Source organism: Balaenoptera acutorostrata, chromosome 2 (genome assembly GCF_949987535.1).
Source record: "Balaenoptera acutorostrata chromosome 2, mBalAcu1.1, whole genome shotgun sequence".
Taxonomy (NCBI): Eukaryota; Metazoa; Chordata; class Mammalia; order Artiodactyla; family Balaenopteridae; genus Balaenoptera; species Balaenoptera acutorostrata.
In genome coordinates, this window is record NC_080065.1 from 59,880,808 (window position 1) to 59,903,926 (window position 23,119).

Below are 23,119 nucleotides of genomic sequence, written 5' to 3' on the forward strand. Positions count from 1 at the left end.
TTGGCAAACTAGGGCCTATGGGCCACATCCAACCCGCAGCCTGTTGCTGTACAACGCATGAACTAAAATTAGTTTTTATATTTTAAAATGGTTGTATATAGAAAAGAGCCATATCAGGCCTGAGACTGTTATTCTTAGAAAGAGGGTAGTTATCTGGCCCAAGCTGGCCCGAACATATTATTACCCCGTCCTGCCAAAGTGAACTCTGACGCAAGTGGGGCCAGCCCTACCTCAAGATTTTTCTAAGAAGGAATTAGCCTCAAATCTGTTCAAATACGTATTCTAACAAATGTGAAAAGATTTTTTTTTCTGTGTGGTGGGAGAAGATATTAAAACATTATGAAGTATTTTAAACATTCAGAAAAGTATAGAGCATATAGCATTCATGTACTTGACTACCTACCTTCATCAAATTCTAAAATCTTGTCACACTTACTTCAGACTTTTTTCTTTTTTACAAAACAGAGTATTATAAATACAGTGGAAGCTCCCCTATATACATCTCCTGATCTTATTTCTACCCCACTGTCCTTTTTCACAGGTAAATAACATCCTGAATTTTTTGTTTATCATTCTTGGGCACTTTTTTACACTCTTACACTTCATATAGGTATCCATATACACACATAAGCTATGGCATTGCTTTACATGTTTTCAAACAACATAAATGGTATCATATTGTATGTATGATTCTTCACCATGCTATTTTTAACTCATTATGTTTTTAAGAGAACCATGCTTTAGCTCATTCTTTCTAACTGCTAAACGCTATTCCACTTTGTCTATTTTCCTGTTGATGAACATTGAAGTTGCTTCCAGATTTTTACTATTATGGACAATGCTACAATGAATAATCTAATCCTTGTGCATGCCAGAGTTTCTCTGAAATATATACCTAGGAGTAAAATGCTGAGTAGAAGACCATGCCCACCCTCACTTTTACCTCATATTGCCAAACTGCTCTTTAAGGTGCTATACAACTTTCAACTCTCACTGGTATCAGTTCCTGTTGCTCCTCTACTTTGCCACAATTATTACTGTTATAACTCTTTGTTTTCACATCTGATGATTGTGAAAGTATGTAGCATTTTAATCTGCAACTGAAATGTTACTAATGAGTGAGCATCTTTTCATATATTTATGACCACTCTGATTTTTTATTCTGTGAATTCCTGGTTCATATCCTCTACCCATTTCTCTATTGAATCATCTTCTTATCTTATTGATCTATAGATGTAGTCTAATGTTTGCCAGTTACATGCATTGCAAATCTTTCCCTTGTCTTTGACTTGTCTTTTAATTTGCTAATGATATCTCTTGTGATATGAACTTTAAAATTTTAGTTCATTAAAATTTATCAATCTTTTATCAGTTTTTTGTCTTATTCAAAAAATCTTTCAGAAAGTCACACAAATATTAATATGCTCCTATATTTCTTTATAAAAGTTTTATACTTTGCTTTTTCTATTTAAGTTTTAATCTAACTTAAAAAAACGTGTGTGCACTTGCATTTTGAGATAGGAATTAATTTTTTTCCCATATAATCAATTGTCCAAACACCATTTATCAACTAGTCCATTCTTTCTCCTGTGATATATAAAACATCTCAAGTTTCCATGAGTACAAATACATTTCTGGGCTCTCTCTATTCTGTTGCACTAGTATGTTTGCCTAAGTCTAATCCAATATCTCATTTGTATTTATTGTAGCTTCTTACTAATTCTTGTTATCTATCTTGTAGATCAATCATTTTATCTTAGTCTTCTTAAAAGTGTCTTAGTATTTTTGGCCCTTTACTCTTTCATTCAATTTTAGGGTCATCATCTCAGGTTCCACAAAAAATTTTGCTGAGACTTTGGATGGAATTACACTGAATTTATAGATGAAATCTGAGAGTTAAATAGTTTAAAACAAATAAAATGCAAAGGTGTAGTAAAAAGCCTGGCAGGAAACAATAATAAGCGAGTGATTTTTCCTGTACAAATTGGAAAAAAAGTATATCATTACATTTTTTCATAAGCAAAACATAAGTTTAAAAATATGGAAAAATGTATATGTTCTAACCTATCCTGCAGGGTCACAGCAGTCAGCCTGGTTTTCCATATAACAATAGGCTACACAAATAGAAACTCTTACTAAGTTTCTAGAGCAGGGGGAAAAAAACCAATAAAATAAAATAAAGAATGGGGAATGCCGACAACATTAAGCATCCTTATCTATTCTGAGCTGCTCTTGTGCACTACAGGTATCAGAGCTAAAAATCACTGGAAGCAGTCGCTCAGTTTCTATTTCAACTGTTTAAATGTTTTTCTGTCATGCTCCCAGCCCTCAGAACAGACTTCTCTTCTTGTGTCTAATCTGCATTTTGATTGGTTATTCAATAACATCTTATCGGAGATCAGTTTTGGTGCAGGTTGTTCCTAATGGGAAATCACCTTCTTTAGGCTTCTCTCTGTCTCCACAGATGGGAAGCAGGTGACTTTCTGCTGCCCCCTTCTGGTTTCTGACTGCGGTAAAGCTTAAGCAATATGGGTATATACAACCCTCAGAATGGGAGAAAATATTTGCAAATGAAGCAACTGATAAAGGATTAATCTCCAAAATTTACAAACAGCTCATGCAGCTCAATATCAAAACAACAAACAACCCAATCCAAAAATGGGCAGAAGACCTAAATAGACATTTCTCCAAAGAAGATATACCAATTGCCAACAAACACATGAAAGGATGCTCAACATTACTAATCATTAGAGAAATGCAAATAAAAACTACAATGAGGTATCACCTCACACCAGTCAGAATGACCACCATCAAAAAATCTACAAACAATAAATGCTGGAGAGGGTGTGGAGAAAAGGGAATCCTCTTGCAGTTGGTGGGAATGTAAACTGATACAGCCACTATAGAGAACAGTATGGAGGTTCCTTAAAAAACTAAAAATAGAACTACCATACGACCCAGCAATCCCACTACTGGGCATATACCCTGAGAAAACCATAATTCAAAAAGTCATGTTACCACAATGTTCACTGCAGCTCTATTTACAATAGCCAGGACATGGAGGCAACCTAAGTGTCCATCGACAAATGAATGGATAAAGATGTGGCACATATATACAATGGAATATTACTCAGCCATAAAAAGAAACAAAATTGAGTTATTTGTAGTGAGGTGGATGGACCTAGAGTCTGTCATACAGAGTGAAGTAAGTCAGAAAGAGAAAAACAAATACCGTATGCTAACACATACATATGGAATCTTAAATAAAAAAAAAAAGGTTATGAAGAAACTAGAGGCAGGACGGGAATAAAGACGCAGACCTACTAGAGAATGGACTTGAGGACACAGGGAGGGGGAAGGGTAAGCTGGGACAAAGTCAGAGAGTGGTATGGACATATATATACTACCAAATGTAAAATCGATAGCTAGTGGGAAGCAGCCGCATAGCACAGGGAGATCAGCTCAGTGCTTTGCGACCACCTAGAAGGGTGGGATAGGGAGGGTGGGAGGGAGGGAGACGAAAGAGGGAAGAGATATGGGGATACATGTATATGTATAGCTGATTCACTTCGTTATAAAGCAGAAACTAACGCACCATTGTAAAGTAATTATACTCCAATAAAGATGTTTAAAAAAAAAAATGGGTATATACATTGAGCCTTTCCTTTTTAATGTCAGACAGCTTTCCAAAAAATGTGATGTCCTTTCCATCTGGGTGTTTAACTACTAGTGTTCATAAGCATCTATTTCTCCCTATCTCTGAGCCATGATAATCTTTGTACCTTGATGCCCTTGCGGTGGGAGTGGTGAAGATGTATGGGAACTATCAGTCTGAGAAACGTAAACTGGAGTCAAAATACATTTTCCCTAAGGAGAGAAGTATGGGGAAGAAATAGTTCCTGTTCTTCAAGATGTTACAATCTAGAAAAACCAACACTAAGGCCAAATTTACTGAATACTAACTTTCTCTGTCCTAAGATTGTTCTAAGGACCTTATTATAATATATTCATATCTTTAAGTCTCATATACCTATTTAAATCACAGGCACTATTTTTCCCCCCTAACAGGCACTATTTTAATCCCCATTTTGTGGATGAGGAAACTGAGGAACAGAGAATATAAGTAACTAAATCATACAGTTAATAGATGGCTGTATTCAAATCTAGACAGATTGGCTCCAGAGGCCATGCTCTTAACTAATACATTATACTGTTTCTCAAGTAAAGAAAAATAAGAAGCACATATTTTTGATTAGTCAAAAGACAAAACAAACTAATTAAGCACCCCTGACTAGATAAAAGAAAATTCTATAGAAGGAGTCAGAGAAATCACAATCAAATCATGAAAATCAGAGCAAGTTTATGGATGTAGTAGAATTTGGGACAGGCCTTAAAAGACGGGTTGTACTCTACTATAGAAGGAGATGGGGAATGGAGGGAAGAACAGAGGCAAAGACAGTACAGTACAGGGCACATTCAGAAAGCAACAGTCCATTTTGGCTGGAGTCTAAAAGCACTGTGTAAATGTCCCATACACGTTAACTGTTACCACCTGCTATTAAGTCAGCAAATGGAGGATTATAATAATCTATACGTACAAGATCCACAAAGTTCTCGTTTTAATGAATAATTTCAGTGTCCTTCCTATCAAAACTCTGCCTGGGCTTTTATCAATAGGGACTAATGACCGATTTGAGTTCCCCTCCTGGTAGCATTCATCACTGAGCCATGAAACAGTCGGTGTGTAATAAATACAGTGTTCATGTACTGTAATGGCCTAGAGCTGGAACACCTGGTTTTAAGTCCCAGCCTTGCCCATCATTAGCTATGAAACTGGTGATAACATTTGTCTTAGTATCAGCACTGATATTAAAAAGAAGAACAGAACAGATTTCAAAATACAAACTCTTGCCTGGTTTAAAAAAACAACAGCAAACAAACATAACAGGAAATCTGGCATGGAAATGACAGCAGCCAAGACCACTAAAGAGAATTCACATCAAATACTTCTAGCTCCTCAAATGTCCTCTTGCCTAGACCCATGACATCTGGAAATACTCAGGAATTTATTTGCCACTGGCCTCAAAAGTCATGATGCAATCAACTGAAACCTCTGTTCCCACAAATCTCTTCCTGAAGCTTTTGTTTATCTACTCATCTCTCCCTTAAATATTGTACCAGCTCCTGAAAAATCTCTTAATTACCTTCAAATCAAACCTCCTCAATACAAAACCCTACCAAAGTCTCTTTAATAAATATAAGACAATATATTCAGTTATACTTTCTCTCTGCCCTATAGCTATAATTCCTTGTACCATGATTATGACTTCACAGTTATGAAAATAACCAGTAAAAAGATTTTTGGATCAAAGGACTCTGTACTGTGGAAAAAACAACTTGGGATATATCTTTTTATAGGAACTATAGGAGTTTTTAGGTTTAATCCGCAAAGAGTTCTGCAGCTATTAGAATAGATCAACTTTAGCCCTCACCTTCTAAATCCCATGTACAAGCAAGGCATCAAAAATATATGTTTTGTGGGCCTTTCAGATAAAGATCATAGGTAAATGTCAAATATATACGGTACAGAAATTAGTTCCCTGGAAAACAAGAGTGAATACCCTACTCTCATACCAAGAAATTTGCTAAAGGTACTTATAAGTAAGACAGTAAATGAAGAAGCCTGCCCCCCAAATCCAGAAGAGAATGAGTGATCCCCTATTCTTTCTGTTGTTTAATTTTACATCTGTTAGTTGTTCTTTTGATATTCATGGTTAAGGTGGCTGAACTTCAATTCTACTATTTAAATAAATAAGGCTCTGAGTGAGAAACTAAACAAAGACCAGAACCTCATGCTTTCAAAGTCTGAAGCTCCTGGTGATAAAGTCTAGCTTCTGTATCAGTGAGACTGAGAAACAGATCTCAGATATGTAAGGTGCCTTGAGAGGCATCCAAGATCAGCTGCTCGTCTAGGAAGCTGACGTCCAGGTAGTTCATTAACTGGTTCCAAGTTACAGATCAAAGTGGGAACTAAACCCGTCCTGAAAACACAGGTCACCTGACTCTTTCCTCCCATCCTGATTTCTTCAGAGTCTTTTCAGCTCTTTTTTTTTTTCCACGACTATGTATTTTTAACTGGTGAACCTCTGTATATGCTAGGCTTTTCTAGGTTTAATTAATTTCATGTCACTTTGTTAGGAGGTATGTAAATATTCACTGAGTATGCTGGTTTACTACCTAGACTGCCTCAGGAAAAAGAACTGGCACAAAGAGACACACTGGTCTAGCTGATGACCCTCTGAACTTCAAGTCAGGCCTTCATCCACAACTAGAGCTTGGACTTGCCACATGGAAACTGCTTAGTCTTCCTAGGTCTTAATTTCACAGATTCTGAAAGTTAGCAGGACTTCAGGGCTTCAGAGATCACCTAGTCTAAAAGTTCCCAACTTGTACCAGGACACCAGGTAGACCCTAATGTAAGTATGTTTTGGCAGTTGTTCTTTCTCCAAAGCTCTGTGGCCAGTTCCTCTCAAACAGTCCAAATGTGGTCAGTAGGCATAAGATGTGATGCAGCAAACTCAGAAATATGTATACGTACAATGAAAAGGCAAGAGAAAAACACACCGCCTTGCTGTCTTCTAAATCTGCTTCCAATTCAATACTTCTATTAAAGTAGACCAGCCTCATTAACTGAGGTTCAATTTTCAGTTCATTTTTGACCTTCCTTGTTTTCTAGCTTTATATTCAACCTGTCACTAATCCTGTTGATTGATTTTTCCTTCTTATGTGCAAAATATTTCTTTCTTCATTTCCACTGCCAACTACCACAGGACAGGCCTTTTATCACCTTAAGTATAGGTAATAAATTTCCCTCCCACACTTACCTCTTTCAACCCAAAATTTACTCTATTAATCTTCCTGAAATAGTTTTATGATATACATTTCTCAAGAATCTACTGATGACTAACAGTCTTAAGGATCTTTAAAAAAATTTTTTTTTGAATAACTAATATCTGCAGGCCTTGACGGACATAATCTTTTTGTAATGGATATTATTTCACATGTATGCAGTGCGTCAGGAGTTCCTAGAGGTGACATTATTGGGTCAAAGGGTATGTGCGTTCATAATTTTGATAGATGTTGCCAAAGTTCTCTCTACAAAAGTTGTACCACTATATATATATCTACTAGCAATGCATGATGCTGCTAACATTCTATTCCCTCTATAATCTGCCCACCTTATTTCCCACGACTCCCTGGTAGGCCCCTGTCAATCCCCATAAGGTCAGTTCTCACCTCACTCTATTAATCCCCCTTTACTGCTTGCTGCATCTTGAACACTCACTCCCATTTCTTCTACTCATCCAATCTTCAAGGCTGTCTCAAGTTCTGCCTCTTTTATGAATGTTTGCTGATAATGACATCAACCCCTCTTCCAGCCTGCCCAAAGCATGTTTTCTCAGAAACACACATTTTGTTACATATCGTCAATTTACCTATTTATTATATCCAAGATTTCTGTTGATGTTGAATTGTTTCACATATCTAGTTATCCCCAGCCAATTTATAACCTTTTTGATTGTAGTGATTCATATCCTTCCTTTGAACACACCACAGTTCTGGCAAATTAAAAAATACTTCTCTTAAACCTTCTATTGGCTTTGGAAATTCCCTTTTAAACAGAGCTGAGAATCATTTGTCTCACAGACTTGAAATCTGAAATTCTGTCAGGATAGTTTAAATTTGTCTTCAATGGAAAAAGAATGATTACTGACTTTCGCATAATCAATATCCCTTCATATCCTATAAGATCCTTCTTACCATCTTATTTCTAAATATATACTAGATACTCAATACATATTTCTGGAATTGATCTTGCTCCTAATTTCTCTATTATTAATAATATATGTATGCATGTATGTGTGTACATACACACAAAGTTATTCTAAAATTGATATGGAATGCAAAGGACCTAGACTAGGTAAAATGACTTTGGAAAAGAACAACAAAGTTGGAAGACTCACACTACCTAATTTTAAGATTTATTATAAAACTAAAGCCATAAAGATAGTGTAGTACTGGCATCAAGAGAGGCAACGGAACAGAGATCAATGGAACAAAACAGTTCAGAAAGAGACTCACTTGTCTATAAACAACTGGTTTTCAACAAAGATTCAAAGGTAATTCAGTGCAGAAAGAAAAGTCTTTTCAACAAATGGTGCTGACACAACTAGGTATTCTTAACGCCAGAAATTTAACTTGGACCCTTACCTCATACCATCTTAAAAAAAAAATAACTTAAAATGGATCGTAGACCTAACTGTGAAACCTAAAACTATAAAACTTCTGAAACAAAACATAGGAGAAAAATCTTTGTGGTGTTGGGTTAAGCAAAGATTTCTCAGTTGACACCAAAGGCATGATTCATAAAAGAAAAAATTAACAAACTGGACTTCCATCAAAAATAAAAACTGCTCTTTGAAAAACACTGTTAAGTGAATAAAAAGATAAAGAAGATTACGAGAGAAAAAGTTCTCAAAACTCAGTAATAAGAAAACAAGCAACTCAATAAAAGAAAAATGGGCAGAAGATTTAAACAGATACTTCCCCAAGGAGTTATATGGCTGGCAAATAAGCACGTGAAAAGATGCTCAACATCATTAATTATCAGGCAAATACAAATTAAAACCACAGTGAGAGTGCGATACCATTAAACACATGTTAGCATGGCCAACTCTGTTGGCAAAACTATGGAGCACTGGAACCGCTGGTGGGCCTGTACAATGGTATAACCCCTCTGGAATGTATACCTACTACATGCTTCAGCCATTCCACTGCTAGATATTTACCCCAAAGAAATGAAAGCTTACATCTCTACAAAGACTTGTAAATGGATGTCTGTAGCAGCATGGACTGCTCTGGCCTCCGAGGATAAGGGCCTTCAGGGACCCATTCATTATGCCAGAGGAATACGAGAGTATCTAAGGTGTGAGATCACTCTGGGCAAGTTGGGTGGAATGTTAGAACCACAGCCAAGAAAACACCCTTGAAGGTTACCCCTACACGCCTCCTATGACCAGGCTCCAGGCTAAAATAACAAGACCAGCGGGAGAGAAGTGCAAAGTCAGGAGGAGTGGAGGCTCCATGGGTCTCTGGCAAGGCGTGGTGATGGTCGTGACAATCTGCTATCCCCTCATGCAGAGCCATTAACAGTACCTCTCTCCCAGGCCTGTGGTAAGGGTTAGCAAATAAGAACAAAATAAAGCGCCTGGCAATATTAAAGTATGAAAGTGTTTTTCTAAAAAATGCTCTAAGACTCATTTACCGCCCCCCTTGGGCTCTTTGCTCTTTCCTTAATAATGTTCAAACATAATGAGACTTGGCAGTATGCTAACAGAAAAATTTTAAATTTCATTTTAGTGCTGTAAAACAGAATCTCTATGCCCTCAAAGAAAAATGATCACTGCTTAAACTCATGAAGTGTTCCCTCCTAGTAAACTCCCACTTTCCCCTCTTCCTACAGGCAGAAATGGATTCTTATAACATAGGCCTGGGGTAATGTGCTCACCTTCTAAGGAACCATGTGGATATTTTTGCTTATTGAAAAATGAAGCTATTTTGGTCCTTCCTTTTTAACCACTGTGCCACCAGGGAAGCCATTGGTCCTTCCTTTCTAAGGCTGGCTGCCAACCCGGGACCTGGAGACGTGCAGGCTGCCATCTGCCTCGCCCCAGCTGTTCCTGACCCGCCATCCGTCTCCAACCAGGGACACTTGGTATCTGCCAGGTCAGTTAAGCCACGGATGAAAGATGCCTGAGGCCAAGGTACAGCGTGGATGACTCTGTTGGCAACAAACAGCCTGTCACACAACCTTAACTTCCTCTCATTAGTGGGTGGCACGCCACTCTCCATGGCAACACAGAGAGCTGTATTCTGAGAAAAACAGACCTTCTCATGGAGCTCTGCCACAATCTTTTCTTATTGTATGACAAGTAATTCAGCATTCCCCACATTTTTGCTAACAACCAAAAGGCTACCTTTTAAAAAATGTATATTCTTAAAATAGAGAGAATATGTTATATAGACATTAGAAATTTCTATCACTTATCCTTAGGAATGACCATTTAGGCTGCAGAGTAAATTATCAGTTCAAATTATTGACGCTCTAATAGTAAAAGGAGCAAGTTTAATTTCATGCATCTCTTAACTGCCATAGTCCCAAAATGATTTGGAAGTCTAAATAAGCCTTTAAAAATGCAATTTGCAAACATCCTCAGTGAAGAAGGAATTTTTATGGCTTTGGTTTGCATTCTATTAATGCACTAATCCAATACTAATACAGCCACTGTTAAAGCTTGTTATAAACCATGAAAATAACAGCTTTTACTGATGCCACAATTTCACTGATGACATGCAGTTTTATCTCCTGAAAGGGAGACACAGAGCCTGCCTCAGGGCTCACGTGTCTGCATGTGGGCAGCACACATCAACCTGGAGAGTCCTGAGCTCAGAACTACTGACTAGGTGGTCCAGAAAAGACACACTCTCCAAAAAATAATAAATGAAAATTCTAGATAAACTCACTATACAATAACATTGACCTCAAGCAGACAGATCACAAAAAGAAATCTACTGTGGAGAAAAAGCTAAGATCATGGTTCTTAGGAAACAAACAACAACCCACAGACTATAAGAAATATAAGGGATTTCCTCTTATCCCTTAATTTTAATTTCCTCCTGCTTTACCACACTCTAGACTGTACTTTCCATGGAATTCCTTCTGCCTCAGTTTTCTTAAAAATAAATTGTAGCCCCATCTGAAATCCTTATCGATATTACCTTGCACTGGGGAAGCACTGTCTTGGTCTTTCTAGCACTGCTCCACTGTTCACATTCATCCTCATGGCTTCCCTTCTCAGCGCAGTACAGGCAGTGGCTTACACACACACACTCTATGTTGGGTCTGCTCAGTTAATCTCCATGCCTTAGTCTCTGCGTCAGTAAAATCAAGATGCAAACTGGATTCTTAGCAACACTATAAATTGATAGTAAGGTAAAGGTAAGAAATCTTTTTTCTTCAAAAGCCAATGAGAGGGCATGTGGGTAAGAAGCAGAAATCAATCCTTTGGCAAGGAAAAAAAAATTGGTCGCTCAATTCCTTTTAAAACTAAAGTGGGACGTATAAAAACTCTTTTTAACAAATGTTAAGCATGAATCAGCAGTCAACTTCTCACGCTCACCAATCACTGAGCAGCCTCTTCCTCTTAGCTGCCGTTAGCTGTGCTGTGCTCTTACCTTTATCTTCTGTGCCACCAAACCTCTGCTGCTACTGCAGGGGGAACACCGTGGCTTCTCCCCTCGCCAACCGGGGGCTGGAGTGGGGAGGGGCGTGAGAATACCAAACTCGAGCAGCGGTGCTCCTACCCAACACCCTCCCAGCACTAGTCTCCTGATGGACGGCATCTCAGGGCCTGTCCGAATCTCACTTCTCGCCAAACCTCTTCCTGCTCCAGTGGGGAGACAAGAGACTGGCTGTATCTAAGTTCTCATTTGGATAACAGAACACATATCAACCATATGCCTCTCTTACTCTATGAGGTCTAACCTAAAATAAAAGAAAGCCTTCTTTGTACGAAGAAAAACAAAGAACTAGAAAACTTCAAGAGGCCTGGGGTAAGAAGCAGGAATAAGCCTAAGCAAAAGGCCTTCGCGGTGAGGTTTATAACATTTTTTTGCGGCATGAACTCGCGGGCAGTCTGATGGCTCCTTCTCGAATAATGTTTTAAATGCACAGGATAACAAAGGAGACCAATTACAGTGAAACAGAATTATCAAAACATTAAAAAATCCTTGAGATATGGTCACATGTGCTTCTCCATTAATGTACGAGACAACACTAGCCAGCAGTAGTTTAATTATAAATGCAATTTCTAAGCAGTGATGAGCATAATTTGTCAAGATAGCTGCAACAAATGTAATGAGTTATAAAAAAAAAAATCAATGATTTTTATTGGTGAGAAAGACACAGACGCCGCTAACAGTACTGTGATCTGTTGCCTATATTTACGATTGAAGGCAATGCTAAATACCGAGCGGTGAGTGAAAATAAAAATGTAATTTTATTCTCGTCGAAGTTCACAGAACCCCCTGAATTCTCTCCACCACCCCGATACACAAAGCAGCTGGAGGCACAGCTTTTCTGGCTGAAGCAGAAGCAGAGGGCTGGTGGCAGGACCGTCTGGCCTCTCCGTCACATCCTATTCCTCCCCAAGCCACGCACCGGAGGCCCCTTGAGGAACCAGCTCGAGGGCTTCTTGGAAGACAGTTTGCAAACCACTCATAAAGTGATCTGTTGTTCAGCCTGCTGAGAGTATCCCTGCAATAGCGTGCCTGTGCCTATTTTCCTAACCTCCCAGCCATATCTATACACAGTTTATGAAGTCCCTGGCTCACGTCCTTCTTATCTTGCTTTATTTTTTATTTGTTTTTTTTATTCTCTTATTTTAATCATGTTTTATTTTGTTACAGCCCAACAGTTCTTAGCAGCCTTTGCTCTCTTATTTCTTAGCTTTCATATTTTGTTTTTCACACTTCAATTTAGCCTTTTTACTGTTGTAATCACTTTTACTCTTGGTTTGTTGTAGAGTATTATCAGGTTTTTAAAGAAAATTTCTTTATTGTCAACCTATATGATTATAGGTATTATAATGTTGATGCCCCCAAACTTTTAAACCTGTGTACTTCAGGAGATTCAAAGGCTGAGAGTCCTTCCTGGAATGAGAGGATGACAACACACTGGCATGTGCCGGAAGCACCCTGAACTGCTTACTTGTTCACCTGACTCAACGGCAGATGCTCAGCTAGCTCTCCACTGATCACTCCACGTTTCCAAACTTCTTCGGCTCTAATAGCCTTTACATAATCACTGGGGAGATCTGATCACTAGAAGATGAGAGGATTTGGCGATTACATTCTGCTTGCAGAGCCCGGTCTCTACAGACTGAGGCAGGGAAAGATTTGCGCCACTGACAGAGGTGGCAGCCAAAGTCCTGTTGTGGGCCTTCCCCTCAAAGACAGTACTGCCTGGGGAATGAGAAATTCTCCAGGCAGGCCAGCAAGAAGCTATTAGTTGCAGGATTAATGAATTGCTCCTATATTTCCGTATCTTACACCTGTGATTGTAAGTTTACTACGAGATGTCTAAAGTCATCCCATGTGGAAATGTTAGGCGTTGCAACCATGAACGCTGAAGACCTAACTGGTGGAAATCCCAGAGGCCCTTGGTGTCCTCAGGATTAACATTCTTGATTTCAATTAAAGCAGGGAAACCCCAAGAGTTCATAACTTAACCTGTAATTCTGCTGAGGCATTACTATGTTTTGTATATCCTCTAAGGCTGGAAAGCAGGAGTTGATACTTAGCTGATGAACGAATACTGGCCAGCCTCCATCATCTACCCCTGATGCAGCTTTATGGTGCTGTATTTGGTCTCACACACATACAACAGTAATCTCATGACGTCATAAAAACGTTTCTTTCTTAAAAAAAAAAAAAATCTCAGAAAAAGAGAGCTAATTTTCTTGGCAATGGAAGGGAGGAGAAAGAACGGAAATAAAGAGTGATAAGTCATGGTTAAAACACTAGTTTTGATTAAGCAAAGGATGGGGAATGTCAAATTAAACAATGCCTCAGATTTAAGATGGACAAGAGTCTTCTATATGACCTATATGAAAACAGGGAGATTTTATGAAACTTTCAATAAGACTCCAGGCCTCACAAAACTGGACATGATATGAAGACTTAATCACAGAATGTCTTTCGGTAGGACTTAAATTTCTCAGTTAAACTTCAATGCATGAAGACAGGGAGAGTGTCTAACTTTTTCATCACTATATGCCCAGCACCTTGGACAAATTCTGGGCACACAATAGGTGCTCAGTAAATACATACTGAATATTGAATTGCTGAAATCAATTATATGCTACAGAGGTACAAGTAAATTTGGGACATATTTCTTCTAAGACTATAGCACTGTGTCCTACAGGATGGAATTCTAAAAAATAGTTCCTATTTATAAATTGGAACTATTTTCTGCATTTTCCCATGAACAAAGCAAACAAAGGTGCCAGCCCAAATACACCTTTCACCACTGGCAAAAATAACTACCAAAGGAGCCTTACGGTGCCAAAGAACCACTAAAGGAAGGCAGGGCTTGCTCCCATCAAGGAATCCATTTATGTTTATCTTAATGAAGGGTAGGAGGGCACTTGCGATTATGATTTCAGCATCTAGAATTTAAACTTAGGACACTGTTAAAGACAATCTTAGATTTAAAATGATTTTTTTTTTAAGGTTTGGAATCTTATCTACTTGAGATTTGTATTTAAACAGAAAACACCAAAACAATGGTAGACTCTACCCAATTCAGGAAGAAAAAAAAGAAGCCTTATTACTAGTTAGCAATATCACATACAAGAAAATTGGATGTTTTCCCTAATATAAAGAAAGCTTTAAAAAAATATATACCCAGATGGAAATAACTGAAAACTCTCTTGATCAAAACAAAGTTAAGGGACTTCCCTGATGGCGCAGTGGATAAGACTCCACGCTCCCAGTGCAGGGGGCCCAGGTTCGATCCCTGGTCAGGGAACTAGATCCCACATGCATGCCTCAACTAAGAGTTTGCATGGCACAACTAAGGAGCTCACGTGCACAACTAAGGAGCTGGTGAGTCATAACTAAAGAGCCTGCCTGCAGCAACTAAGGAGCTGGCGAGCCGCAACTAAGGAGTCCACGAGCCGCAACTAAGGAGCTCACCTGCCGCAACTAAATAAATAAATAAATATTTTTTAAAAAAACAAAAAAACCAAAGATCGAATGGGAAATTCTAACACAATGTTTACTGGAAACATTTTAAATTTCAGTCTGAGTCTTTTTTTGCAGCCTAGGAATTGGAACAAATCATAAATCTGGTTTTTAAAATCACAATAACAAATCACAATAAAAAGTTAGTTGTAAGGTATCATTTTGACAGGTATTTGATAGATGAAAAATCAACTATAAGAATAAATCATAATCTATTTGATCAATCCTTTATTTAATGAACTTTAGGTTATTCCAGTTTTTACTGCTATAGACGGTGCTGTACTGAACATACTTCTTTGTATACAGGGGCGAGTGTAGCTGTAGTTCAGTGGGATTGTTCCCAGTTGTGAGAAAGAATGAAGTAAATGTAGTAATGTAGAAAAAGTTTTAAAATACAGTGTTAATTGAAAATAGGAGCTGAACAGTACTTAAAGAGTGTGTTTCCACCTAAATAAAAAAGGGAGGAAAAAGATAAACAGACATATATTTTTTTCTCCTATCAGACTAACAAAAATCCAGAAGTGTGAAAATACCTCTGTTGGCCAAGCTGTAGAAACAGGTCTCTTTCATACACTGCTGGTGGGAATGTAAATTGGTAAGACCCCAGTGGAAAGCGATTTGGCAACAGCTATTGAAATTAAATATGTATATGTATATATATATACATGTGTATTATTACATTTACATATGTATTAAATATACATACTTATGAGAACTATGTGCAAAATTACCTATGTAAAAGGTTATTAATTATTGCATTGTGCATCATACAAAAAGAGAGCACAAACAACCTAAAGGCCCTACAATAGGGAACTGGTTTAAATAATATATTCATAGTATGGAATATGATACAGTTATAAAAAATGTTTAATCTCTCTATACACTGATATGGAAAGATCTCCAAAGCACAAACTTAAAAAGCAAGGAGCTGAACATTACATACAGTACTTACCACCTTTTGTGTTAAAAAAGGATGTGAAACAAGAGAATATATAGTCAAATGAAATGGAAAACTTACTTGTACAGGTAATACTCTGCATGGTCTATCTCTTCTCGAGATGAAATGTTGTCCACAAACTAAAAGACGAAAAGAGAAGCCTTTGGTTGAATATAAATTATGCCATATATTGAGCCTAAGTCACACACTGACCTTAAAAATAAAACACCCATTTTATCAGAACAGTGTTCATGTAGTGGGGTTCCATCCTCAAAACCACTCTATGTTAATGCCAACAAAGAATCTACAATGGCCTCTCTTTTTCTATATGTAGAACAACCTTGGTTAGAAAAACTGTTTAAAAACTAAATGTTAACCTTGCTCAGAACAAGAGAGAGCTCCTCTGAGTGTATTTATAATTAGTCACTGGTATTTCCCATTATCTTTAAATCCTGATATTTTCTCTATGTTCCAAACTCCAAATACATGGGAACACATAGTTGAAAGGATGAAGACTCTAATCGCTGAAAAAACATGGCCCAAGAGAGGAAAAATCTAAATTTAGAGAACTCAGTCTTATAACCAGTATATATAATTCCTATCTGATTTGGTTCTGCTACAGACCAGTCAACCTGTGATTCTTCTACCAGCAAAGTCTCCCCTCGAACCACAAACTACTTCAGTGTGCTCAACTCTAAACCAGAGGAACAAACAGAAAAGACTCTTCTAAGGAGGAATTCTACTCTAAAGTCAAGACTCAGAGGCAAAAAGGATGAAGTAGGAGATAATGGATGTAGTGAATATAATTAAAACCTCGGGAAGAGGGAGAGAAAAGTAAAGAGGGGGAGACTTAATGGATCTCCCCCTTTTTAGGACTTATGGACTTGGTTTAGAAATCTCATTAAGGGGCAGATAAAATATGGTTCAAACACAGGACCTGAACTTGAGAACTAGCTCTCCTGACTGCATGCTGTGTGGCATAAACAGACGGCACGGCCCCTCTGGAACTTAGTTGCTCCCTCTGCATAAACAGAATAAAGGCACCTGCACTGAAGAGGACGAGGCTCCAACGAGAAAGTGTACGTGAAAGCTCTTTAAACTCTGAAGCGCTGCCTAAACAAACACCAGGCATTATGGCATACAGAGATTTTATACATCATGTAAGGGATGAACCAGTGGTCTTTCAGTTCCCCTCCAATATGAAAATGATAAGTCTATAAAATTTAGGTTATAACCTAGCTAAACGGTTCCCCTACTAAAAGGAAAATATCAAGGAGCAGAAAGAAAGGACTCAGACTAAAAAGGATGATGGTTTCTCTACTTTTCTTCTCCTAGATTTAAGTCTCTTGAATTTTATGGTGCCATTAATTTCTACAAAGAGCTTTCACATCTAAGATCTCAATTTAGCGTCACATCAGTCCTATGAGGAAAATACTATTGTCCCCATACTGAATATGAGGAAATTGAGAGGGGCCCACTTGCCCAATGTCATAAAGCAAATTCATTAAGACAAGATAAGATCTATTTAAGGGAGGCAACAGAAAAGAACTTCAATGTCCCAGAGATCTGGGTCTGAAGCCCAATTTTTCCACCTATGAACTGTGTGAACTTGGGAAAGTCATCAAGCATTCTGAGTCTTACATGCAAAATGTAGATAACAATACTTACCTCATATGGCCGCTATGAGAATAGCAAGATAATGTATGTTAAGAAACTAGTACAACAAGGTGATCAGTAATGGTTACTCTCAAGTCCTATTCCTGACTCCTAGCCTAATATTCTCCCATCCATTGCTCTGTAGCAGTTTAACATTAACATTAATATCCATTCTTTTACAGACTTTCTCAACTACCAAAATTACTTCCAATATTAACAAGTAAATACTATCACTTTGAAGGGTATATCAACTTAAAAAAAAAATCATGATACCAAATCCTGGAAAAATTAAAATAAACCAGATACACAACAGTAATCACTGACACTGGAGTCTGGTAAATTTATTACCTTTTATTTCAGTCAAAGAAATTTGCTACTTCATCATAAAATATCTATTAGCAACTACAAAAACATACCATACTCTGGAAAAATATATCCTATGAAAGATAGTCTTTATTTACAGAGTCTCATGTATATAAAGTGGCTTTCTTGCCTTCTTTCTCTTTCTTTATATTTAAGTTTTCTTACCCGTGATATTGTTAAAGAACTAACGGGCAGCTTTCTCTCATATGTTTTATCCATTAAAGATGCCAGATCAGCTGTGAAGACAAAGAAGAAAAAAGGACCTTGTCAAATATACATATTTCTTAAGAAAAATGTAACAAATACAACTCCTGCCAGCTGGCTGTCAACATTATGAAGTCAGTATTAAAACAGATGCTCTTTCTTGCTCTTTTTTGAAATTATTTTTGTATAAATTAAAGAGGATAGAGAAATATTAGTATAATTTTTTTAAAGTATTTACTTGATGCAGAAAGGATTATTTTAAAAGTCCTAGCATAGATTTAGCTTTAAAAAATGGATCAGTAAAATATCTCTGGAAGGAGACACAAGAAAGTCTTATTATTGACAGACTCCAGGGAAAGGAGGGCCAAGATGGTAGGGCGGCAAGAAAAGGAAACTCTTCATTGCTTACACATTTATTCCTTTTGCATTTTGAACCAGGTAAATATATTAGCTGTTCAAAAATGTTTTAAGTTGGAACTTATTAAATTACTTTTATACATTCCCTGAACGAATCACAGGGGCCAGGCATTCTGGTTATAATGAATGATTTTCAGCCTGAACTATTCCTATTCTGATTCCTTTTACCAGAACATCCGTACAAATACTTGGTATTCCTGAGATTACACTGTTATCTCAGAGTCTAAAAAACTCTGGAATAACAGGCAACATACTCCTCAAAATAATTATTTCATACCTTCTCATTGCTTCTAGAACTTACAATGTGTGTCTTTCCCCATCTCTGCTCACTCTCACTCTCAGCTCATGATTTTGTGTCTTATTTCCCTAAGTATAAAATAGAAGCAATCATGGGAACTTTATCCTCCTACCATCAGGTCTATCAGGCTACCAGCATCTGTATCCATATACCCTTCCTCCTATTTTTTTTTAAACAAAGGAGGAACTTTATTAAACAAACAAAAAACAAAAATGACAAAAATTTCCTCTGACCTCCTATCTCCCTCCAGCTACTTCTCCTTTGCTCTGCTCCCGTCAGCAGCAAGACTCCACAACAGAGTCAGCCCCAATACAACTGCCACCACTTCCTTAGTGCCATCCTCCCGTGAACTGACTCAAATCACATTTTGGTTTCCATCACTCTACTGACACCAAAGGCCACCTCTACTTTGTTAAATCCAGTGGTTAATTCTTCATCCTCATCCTCTCACTAACAATTAATAGAGTTGAGCATTCTGTTCTTCATGAAATGCTCTTTTCTCTCTTTTTGGGTTCCTTTGCAGGGTCTCCTCTTCTTGACTTCTTGATGTTGACGTGCCCTAAGTCTGAGGGGCAGACTCTTCACCATCTGCTCGGTCTCTGGGTATCTCCTTCTCTCCCTCCCAGAGCTTTAATCATCATCTACAGACTACTGACTCCACACATATATGCCTACCCTGACTTCTTCTTGTGACTCCAAACTTGTATTTCCAACTACATGGGTGACATCTCTATGTGGGTGTCTAATAGGTCTCTTAACATTACATGTCCTCTTAATGCTCTAACCTTCCACTCCAAACCTGCTTTTCTCCAAACCTTTCCCATCTCAGTAAATGGCCCCTAAGTTAACTGGCTTACTCAGGCCAAAAACTAAGGCGTCATCCCTGATCCCATTCTTTCTCACTCTCTGTAACCATATGTCAGCAAATCATATACGCTCTAGATCTGAAATATAAATATATATATAAATAAATCAGATCCTGTCATTTTCTTTTCTCAACCAGCCAATAGCTACCTATCACACTTGGAATAAAATCCAAAATATTTTCTATGATCTATAAATGCCTATATACGCTGGTCTGTGTTTGGTTTTTTGTTTTTTCTCTTTTACACTTAGAAGTAAAAACCATGAAGGACTTAATTCACTGATATATTCTCAGTTCCTAGAAAAGTTCTATAAAAGGCACTCAATAAATATCTAAAGAAATAAATAAAAGCAATAAAGCAAGGGAGGGAGAGAGGGAGGGGAGAAAGAGAGGGAGGAAGGAAAAAGAAATGCAGTTATCTCTTGGTGTCCACATAGGATTGGTTCCAGGACCCACTGTGGATACCAAAATCCACAGATGCTCAAGTTCCATAGCTGGCTCTCCGCATCCGCGGATTCAACCAACTGCATCATGTAGTGCTGTGTGGAAAAAAAATCCACATATAAGTGGACCCACAAAGTTCAAATCCATATTGTTCATGGGTCAACTCTAACTGGAGTTCCAAGTTTTTTTTTACTCCCTGGTGGAAGAAATTAGTATTAAGCAAAACAGCAACAGGTAATCAATTGACAAGTATTTGTTAAAGACCTATTGCTGTGCACTTAACTGATATTTTTCTCTTTTCTTTCTCTGGGATAATGCTCTCAATGACTCAGTAGCTACCAGGGGAAAGGAACTTTGCAAAACCACTAAAACCTGATATGATGTAAAAGTAATTACCTTTCTTATGACTATCTTAAAGGGGTTGGTACCATGTGATTTAAAAATTTTAAAACACAAATACACATATACAAAGAAGTCCCTAAAACCTCTTCATACTAAGGCAAATTAATATTGTTAAATCTAACTGCTCACAGAATGATATTAAACAGCATTCCCATGATACCAAATCTTTATGATCTCTTCATAATAGAGGCTCTTGTGTTGAGATGATAGGCAATATAAAGAATTAACTAACCCTTCACTCAAAATTTAAATTTTAACTAAAAAAATGCAGGATCAGAATCTACTGGCCTAATTAAAATGACCTCCATTTCCTCATGGGTTTCATATAGTACACAGCATATAACTAAACACTGGATTGAGCGGGCTTCTGTAGTGTGATAAGTCAAGATTCCATTTTAATCTTTTACACCAAGATATCCTCAGTCAAGTAAAATCGGCTGGGGCCCCAAAAAAAGGCCACAGCTGCAGAGCCAGCATCTGATGAATAATACTTGCATATTATAAGTCAGAGAAAGGTTTGCTGCTAAATATAATATGCAACCAATCACCTCACATGATAGCCCTAGCGTGATGAATGAGGCAGAAAACTGCGCGGAGCAGGGATGGCCATGAAAGCTGGCGCAGCTGCAGCCTGCAGAGGGCCAGCGCCACAGGCTTCTGGACCATGGTTTCAGCAGTCAAAATCACTCTTCACGTTTCAGTGAGGGGCCAGCAGATGCCCAGGTTTTATTCAAAGGGATGTGCCAAAGAAGCTGCTTTCTTGCCTGTCACTCAGCTCCCGCAGGAACATACATGGCAGCGGACGGTTGTGGTCAGCAAAGACTGTAAAGGAAAATGGGTCTGAAATTTGAATTCTTCATTAACAAAACTTAAAGCTGTATAGACAACGTGGAAGTATGTCCAGAAAATGAAATGTATAGTAGTATAAAAATGTTCTTTTTGTTTGAAGAAAACAATACCATTGATAATCTAAGGACATAAAGGATTTTCCTGAGGACCCCGCGCTATTCGAAGTATAGGAGTGTAATCCTGGTTAAGGATCTGAACCCCTAAGAGGCTTTAAGACTTTAAAATGTCACATTCCTAGGCTTCACACCCAGAGGGCGATTCTAATTCCATAGGTTTGAAGTGAGACCACGGAAACATAAATTTTTAAACAAAAGCCCCAGAAGATTGTGATGTAGCCTGGCAAGCACTCGAGTGAGTTAGTTTGAGAACTACCACAGAGGGAACACAAAAAGGATGTTGCTCCTAAGTTCGAACATGATATTAAACTGAATTCCATCTCAGCAATAAGGTGGACTAAATAGCCTTTAAAAAATTCCCCCTATTATAAAAACAAAACACCTAAATAAAATGTTAAAAAAAATTTCAAATATATGACTGAGCTTTCAAGAAGATAGATGTAATTGTCAGCGGCTAAAGGCAGGATGGGAGCACAAACCTTGAGTGTTTAAGGGACTACTAAGGGTAGCAGTTACCTGAGAGCATCTGCAGGTCCACAGGGACACAGAGCTGTGGTTTTAAGACTTACAGGGAACAGAGGATAGAACCAAGGCCTCTGTAAGGTAGGAAGCTGTTTCAGAGATCCTAGGTAAAGCCAGAGCTGCCTAAGGCTACACCTGTAGTGAAGGTGAACTAGAAAGTAATGCACCCTGCAAAGGGAAAACAGCAAGGACATTGTCCCCTGAGGGTTCTAAACCACAAAGTCAGCCCTCACACCTCTGAGGCCCTAATTATACTTCCTATGTCATACAAGATACACCAACTTGAGAACTATGTTTTTAAGTGGTTTAAAGAGTTGATTTTACTACATAAAATTGTAGAAAATACATACTAATCTATGATGACAGAAAATATCAGAGGTTTCCTGGGAATGTGGGAAGGTGGGCAGGAAGAAGAGGAAAGGACTACAAAGAAATAGGAGAACATGTGGGGGGCGGGTGACAGATATGCTTCTTATTTTGATTGTAGTAATGATTTCATGGACATATACACACGTACTTATGTCAAGACTTGTCAAATTGTACACTTTAAGTGCGGTATATTCTATGTAAATAATACGTCAACAAAGCTGTAAAAAAGAAATTCTATGAATAAGTTAAAGAGCAGGTAAGACACAGGTGAGGTGAGAATTAGCAACCTGAAAGATCTAAAAGAAATTACAAGAAACTAGAAGACTGCAGCAAAGATAGATAAAAATGAAAAGTATAAAAAAGGAGTTAAGAGATACAGAAAATAGAATAGAAAGGTCTAAAATACATTTAATTGAATTTCCCAAAGAAGTGAATAAAGAGAATGGGGAGAGGTGATATATGATGAGCTAATTGCTAAGCATTTTTTAGAACTGATAAAAGATATCCATTTTCAGATTCAGGAAACACAAAAAACCTCAAGTCAATTAAGTAAAATTAAGCCCACACCATGATATATTACACTTAAACTGAAGAATAAGAGGACTTTAAAAGTAGCCAGAAAGTAAAGATAGATTACTTACAAAGGAAAAACAACTATACCAACAGGTGTTTTCTCATTGGAAACAACAGAAAACAGTAGAATAACATGTTGGGAGTAAATACAATCAAAATAGAATTACATATCTAGCAAAATTATCTTTTAAGATTAACGGAAAAATAAAGACACTTAAAAACTGAAAGAATTTATTAGC

At 37.7% G+C, this 23,119-nt stretch overlaps 1 protein-coding gene across 1 annotated transcript in view; it reads right to left on the reverse strand.

Moving 5' to 3' along the window:
• Positions 1-23,119, reverse strand: part of MRPS27 (mitochondrial ribosomal protein S27) — a 91,980-nt gene that overhangs the window by 55,181 nt on the left and 13,680 nt on the right. Inside the window, exons 3-4 of the mRNA XM_007175947.2 lie at positions 17,987-18,057; positions 15,884-15,942 (exon numbers count right to left, since the gene is read on the reverse strand). Of these exons, the coding sequence (XP_007176009.2) occupies positions 15,884-15,942; positions 17,987-18,057 (130 nt within the window). The remainder of the gene's footprint in view (positions 1-15,883; positions 15,943-17,986; positions 18,058-23,119) is intronic.